Source organism: Rhodamnia argentea, chromosome 1 (assembly GCF_020921035.1).
Source record: "Rhodamnia argentea isolate NSW1041297 chromosome 1, ASM2092103v1, whole genome shotgun sequence".
NCBI classification, from domain to species: Eukaryota; Viridiplantae; Streptophyta; class Magnoliopsida; order Myrtales; family Myrtaceae; genus Rhodamnia; species Rhodamnia argentea.
Genome location: NC_063150.1, coordinates 28,147,977 through 28,154,493, shown reverse-complemented (window position 1 = coordinate 28,154,493; position 6,517 = coordinate 28,147,977). Strand labels below are relative to the sequence as shown.

At 37.8% G+C, this 6,517-nt stretch overlaps 2 protein-coding genes across 2 annotated transcripts; both read left to right on the top strand.

Annotated features, from left to right (window-relative positions):
* Positions 1-212: 212 nt before the first annotated feature.
* LOC115728794 (major strawberry allergen Fra a 1-3-like) lies at positions 213-5,942 on the top strand. The gene is made up of 3 exons (XM_030659190.2): positions 213-475; positions 574-928; positions 5,794-5,942. Exons 1-2 carry the CDS (start codon positions 292-294, stop codon positions 867-869), a joined length of 480 nt encoding a protein of 159 aa, XP_030515050.1. The 5' UTR covers positions 213-291; the 3' UTR covers positions 870-928; positions 5,794-5,942.
* Positions 5,162-5,942, top strand: LOC115728792 (major strawberry allergen Fra a 1-3-like). The gene is made up of 2 exons (XM_030659189.2): positions 5,162-5,360; positions 5,452-5,942. Exons 1-2 carry the CDS (start codon positions 5,177-5,179, stop codon positions 5,745-5,747), a joined length of 480 nt encoding a protein of 159 aa, XP_030515049.1. The 5' UTR covers positions 5,162-5,176; the 3' UTR covers positions 5,748-5,942.
* Positions 5,943-6,517: the final 575 nt, after the last annotated feature.

Sequence of the window (6,517 nt, the reverse complement as noted above, 5' to 3'; positions counted from 1 at the left end):
AATGCAAGGTTGATTTTTTTCGTGTTTGAAAAATGAAGTCTTCCTTCTCCTTCTTCTAGATGACCGGTGGCTCCGCCCAATAAGAAAAGAAGAAACGCTTAAAGTAGGGCCGAATGGTCCAACTCGGAGTGCTTTGAACTTTGAATGATGATAGACTGCTAAACTGTCAACTTGCTATAAATATCAAGCAATTCTCTTCACTATCTTCATCAGCTCAAGCTTCTTCAATAGCAATCACACCAAATCCCTCCATTTCCTACTAGAGTTCATTTCTCCTTGCTTCTTACAAACATGGGTGTCGTCACTTACTCTCAAGAGTTCACATCTGTCGTCGCTCCATCGAGGATGTTCAAGGCCTTGGTCCTTGACTCGCACAACATCATTCCCAAGATTGTCCCCGGGGGCATCAAGAGCGTCGAGTTCATCGAGGGAGATGGTGGAGTTGGCAGCATTAAGCAAACCAACTTTGGCCAAAGTAAGTTCGATAATATATGTTTATCTACCATGTCAAGTTCATTCATAGACCACGGTACTCAGAATTAATCTTTTCACTTTTGTCAATTCATGTAACAGGCGCTCACATCAAGTACACGAAGCACAAGATCGACGCTCTTGATGTTGAGAACTTTTATTGCAAATATACTTTGATTGAAAGTGATGTCCAGTTCGACAAAATCGACTTCATTGTCTATGAGGTGAAGTTCACATCAGCTGATGGTGGATGTGTCTGCAAGATGTCTAGCGACTATCATGTTAAGGAAGGTGCAGAGCTCAAGGAAGATGACATCAAGCAGGGCAAAGACAGGGCAATGGGATTGTTCAAGATAGTTGAAGAGTACCTCTTGGCAGACCCCACTGTTTGTGCTTGAATCATCTTTTCAAAATCCTTTGGAGTGATTATTATTGGAAGTTGAGTGATTTTTTTTTTGTTTTTTTGGGTTCTAGCTGGGAGCTTTTGCGTGAGGAATGATTTCTCTAGTGTCTTTCTATGTTCTAAAGGATTTGTTGGTTGTGTGTAAGGTCAGGTCAGAATAAAACTCGAAAGAGCCATGAGCAATTCAATAATTGATGCATTACCTTCGCCATTTCCCTCAAGTAGATCTCTCTTGATTATCATTTAACAAGTTGAATTTGTTCGTCAATTTACTCTATATCTACATTAGTTGCTCAAGCTATCATAAATTTCCTTCTGACCCCAGAAGAAGAGTAATACTACATATTCCTATCATAATGAATGGAATTTTGTTGGCCTTGAAGCTCATAAAAATTTAACAGAATCGATGCGAATGAGTTGCTTCTGGATTAGTAGCGAATGAATTGCTTCTGGATTAGAAAAAGCATAACTGAAAAAAATTTGGAGCGCATAAGAAAAAACAGAGGACTCCGTTTCCATGTTGCTTGGTCGGAGAACGTGAAAAAGACATATCTAAAAAAAGAAAAGAGTGTAAAAGTGAACATAATGTTCCTTATAAAACATTTAGAGATGCTGATTAGACATTATGACAATTAATCCACAGAACAAATCGATGTTTTAGCACTGCCTTCAAATTGTTTGCTTGACATCAAGAAAACTTCATAGAACCATTATTTCTCAAAATATTGGCCATTTTCAGTATTGACAATAACCACTCTAATTTTTTCAAGGCATGTTTTTAAACCTTTGGATTGACCCGTAAGCGGATTTCAGATCCGAATGGGAATTCATTTAGTCAAATGTCATGGATTGCTTGCAAACTATTCAGGATTAGAACCACCTTCACAAATGGGTAAAAACGTATCTCAAGTGTCAATATTTGTGTACGGCGCTCACTTTAGTATCAATATTTTTTTTTTTTGGATCACTTAAGTGCTATTTAAGTGCCAACTTCGGTGAGGTCGTCGGAAATTTCTTGCCATTAGCACTAAAGTGATTGTTTTTTCTCTGATTTAGCACTAAAGTGATCATTTTTTGGATCACTTAAGTGCTAATTTTTTTGAAAAATGATTATTTAAGTGCCAACTCCGGTGAGGTTATCGGAATTTCTTGCCGTTGGCACTAATGTGATCGTTTTTTCTCCGATTTAGTACATAAATGATCCCAAAAAACTATTGGCACCAAACTGACTGCTGTACATAAATATTGGCACTTGAGGTGTCCTTATATCTCACAAACGAAACACTTGCATGGGACGTGCAGGATATTCTCTGAACCCTTAGGTATTCGAGCTTCTACACTCATGCGTCTAAATTATGAAAAAAGAAAGAAGAGAGGAAGTACGTCCATTTTCCTTGACAAACTTTTGGATTAATTTGCCAAATATCATAACATGCATAAAAAGAGATATCGTGGGGGTCTCATACTGAAAAATTTATGTAAATTGACTAGTGATATAGTAGTATATAAGCCTACATAGCTCACCTAAACAAGCAGTTCACGATAATTACAATTAAGACTCTGTTTGTTTTACGAAAAATAAATGATTCGGGAAAATAATTTTCAAAAAATGATTTCTTGTATGGTTTGGCATAATTAGTTAATGAAAAATGTTTATATTATTGACCACAATTTATGTTAAAATACTTTCATTTTTCATTCATTCATTTTTATAAACTATAAAAGTGATGGTTTTTAGAAAAATACATTTCAAACCATTCATTTTGTGCGAAACAAATGGAGCCTAAGTTCACAGTCTCATCTACAACATTAAACTGACTTGGAAGCTACTAAGTTACTTAAGCATTTTTAAGTGGGCGACTTCTCTCGTTACTTTGTGTATATCAGTAAGCCGACTTCCCTCTCTCTCTCTCTCTCTCTCTCTCTCCTGCCTACATCCGGCAGTCACCATCAACGGCATCCTCCATAAGCCATCAAACCATCACCCACATCGACAACCTTTGCCAGCAATATTTTTGCCAAACACATCGGTAGCTGCCATTCTCACTTGGCAGTCCTGAGGATTCGTGTTATTCCTTTCTTGAAATAATGCGTCACATATAAGTTAGGAAACTTCTGACCCAAAAAAAAAAAAAAAAAAACGTTAGGAAACTATCTAATCGATTACCCCAGAACGGTAAATCACCAAAAGGAAATCAAAATCTGAGGCCATTGGCATGCCTAATTAGACAAAGTTTCAGTTAAAAAACTAGGGCCAAGGGAATCAATCGATAATTCAATTATTCAGTGCGCGATTCTGTTTGCATTGATACACATCTAAACAAGATGGACCTCAACCTATTTGATGAGCATCATTCAGTGCACAATATTGACGGGGAGCTCTTCTTTGGTTCCTACTCAACCTGGAGACAAGTTTATGGTTGGAATGGTCGAGCGACGAATTCCAAAGTCGCCTCTACACCGTCAAAGGATTAAAGGGCCCTACGGCTGCCAATGATGTTTTCATAACGTTGTCTATACTCGACAGCTAATATCTTGAATTAATCATTCACGTTTTTAATGCCTGAGAGACAAAATTTAATGCAGGAAAAATATTCCGTCTTGACCAACTTTTTGCAGTAGGCCCACGATGATAGTGAAAACTCACGTAAAACTCAGCTGGCATTCGATGACGACTGTTTCAATAGCTCATTGCACTGAAAGTTGGGTCATCTTTGACTTTTTCCCTTTTCATAAATCAAAGTATTTTTCGTCATCTTCCAGATATAGATGACTGACCGTACAGTGTAGAAAGCAACAATTGTCGTAACAATCTTGTGGAAAATGTTCGTAGTTTGTTTGTAAAACAAACTAAGAGGTGCCTTATCCCATATCGAAAAGATGTGAGTATGTACGTGGACTAGATTTAAGACTAATCAACAATTACCATTATTTTCTAGTGAAATAGTACGGTTGTTCACAAAATTCTCTTACAGCCTTTGAAGAGGTGCGTTCGAGTTGTGTTTGTTTGGACATAACTTCTTAATCTTTGAAAGGTCATGTCTATTCGAACATAACTCCTTAGCCTTTGAAAGGTCGTGTCTGTTCAAACACTTTCTCTATATATTACCAAATGTGTTCGTTCAATTACTACTTCTTCTTCCATTTTGTCGCTTTTTTTTTAACGAGAGATACAACCATTGTTTCAATTGTTTTCTAGAGAGATTCTAGAGAAATATCAGAATTGCTATCTATTATTCTCATCGAGACTTTGTTGTATCATGCAGGATATTTACTGGAAACCATTAGCAACGTTGTGGGGCAAATAAATCCTTAAAGAGAATGTCGTCACGTCTCAAAGTTTGATTCTATTGTTTATCCCATTCGCCAAATTTCCCAACAGAAAATAGATGCGCCTGTCCAAGTTAATAAGAAAAAAGGTCCAGAGTTTATGTTCCCAAGTTTAAAGAAGATAAATAAAATGGGTTTGGTGTAGTTGGGAACGAAAACCCGATGGATGTCGTGTAGAAGTTATTGAGGGGACCATGCTCGCCTCTACTTTTTTTCTTGTTTCTTTTTAGGTTTGAAATGTAGTTCTCATTCATTAAGATAGAGGATGAGCGTAGATTTAAATTCAGAGGGAATCAATGTCTTTTAAGAGTTAAACTTTGCCATAAGATTTACGTATTATCTGACTATCTTATGGATTGTGATTGCCATTGTTTGTCATGAAATGGAAAATTACACGTGAGGGTAACATTTGGATATTACCATACTGTAAGGGCCTAGTATTGAAAGGTGATGATTTGGAAGATCACCAATTTCGTTGTTCATCATTTTATTATCAGAATGTAGTAGTGAGGATGATGAATATATCTAGAATCCGACGAAACAAATTGGGCATCTTATAAATCAACAATTTTAGAAGACGATCATATTCACAACATGATAATTAATCATAGAAGATAATTTTGAATATTCGATGCCTCTACATATGTAAGCTGCGAACACATACATCAGGAATGTTACTTATGAAGTTATAAATCTTCGTGTTTGAGAAATGAAGTCTTTCTTCTTCATCTAGATGACTGGTGGCTCCACCCAACAAGAAAAGGAGAAACGCTTAAAGCAAGACCGAATGGTCCATTTCGGAGTGCTTTGAACTTTGAATGATGATGAACTGCTGAACCATCAATTTGCCTATAAATATCAAGTAATTCTCTTCACTATCTCCATCAGCTCAACCCTTCTTCAATAGCAATCACACCAAATCCTTCCATTTCCTACTGGAATTCATTTCTCTTTGCTTCTTACAAGGCAAACATGGGTGTCGTCACTTACTCACAAGAGTTCACATCTGTCGTTGCTCCATCGAGGATGTTCAAGGCTTTGATCCTTGACTCGCACAACATCATCCCCAAGATTGTCCCCGGGGGCATCAAGAGCGTCGAGTTCATTGAGGGAGATGGTGGCGTTGGAAGTATTAAGCAGACCAACTTTGGCGAAAGTAAGTTGGATGATAGGTGTTTATCTATGCATGAAGTTTATTTATTATGTTGTAGAACTCAGAATTAATCATTTTGCTTTCGGGAATTCAGGTGCTCACATCAAGTACACAAAGCACAAGATTGACGCTCTTGATGTTGAGAACTTTTACTGCAAATATACTTTGATTGAAAGTGATGTCAAGTTCGACAAAATCGACTTCATTGTCTATGAGGTGAAGTTCACATCAACTGATGGTGGATGCGTCTGCAAGATGTCTAGCGACTACCATGTTAAGGAAGGTGCAGAGCTTAAGGAAGATTACATCAAGCAAGGCAAAGACAGGGCTATGGGATTGTTCAAGACAATTGAAGAGTACCTCTTGGCAAACCCCGATGTTTGTGCTTGAATCATCTTTTCAAAATCATTTGGAGTGATTCTTATTGGAAGTTGAGTGATTTTTGGTTGTATGTTTCCTTTGGGCTCTAGCTTGGAGCTTTTGCATGAGTAATAGTTTTCTCTAGTGTCCTTCTATGTTCTAAAGGATTTGTCGGTTGTGTGTAAGGTCACATCAAAATAAAACTTGAAAGAGCGATGAGCAATTAAATATTTGATGCATTACCTTGGCTATATCCCTCAAGTAGATCTCTCTTGATTATTAGTTGAATTTGTTCGTGAACTTATTGTCACGACCCGAACCCCTTAGTCCACTAACATTCCCTCTAGTTACGATTGTGTATAGTTCTCCAGGATCCAAAGGCCAACACCAACAATACGTGCGGAAGCATAAACAAATCCCGGTACTAAAACCAATAACAAAACGATAACTTGGGATGGTAAAAATAACTTACGTACATATATACATAATTGTTATAACTCTCAAACCTAAGGCTTTAGAGGCCACTGTACAAGCTTGTGACCACCTATAATAAAAAGATTACGTGGTCGAAACCCACTACACTTCCAAAAGAAAACATTCTACAAAAGTCAAGAGGCCAACTACCCTAGGCCTCGTCCTCGCTATCAGGTACTATCTCATCTATAGCTGCCAACTCGTCCTCGTCCAACTCTGGTGGTTGCTCCGCATCGGATGGCTCTACGACTTTCCCATGTTCTCCTGGTACGGTGACCTCGGGGTCGGGCTCCAAAACTTCAGGTCCAGCATCGGGATTCACTCCC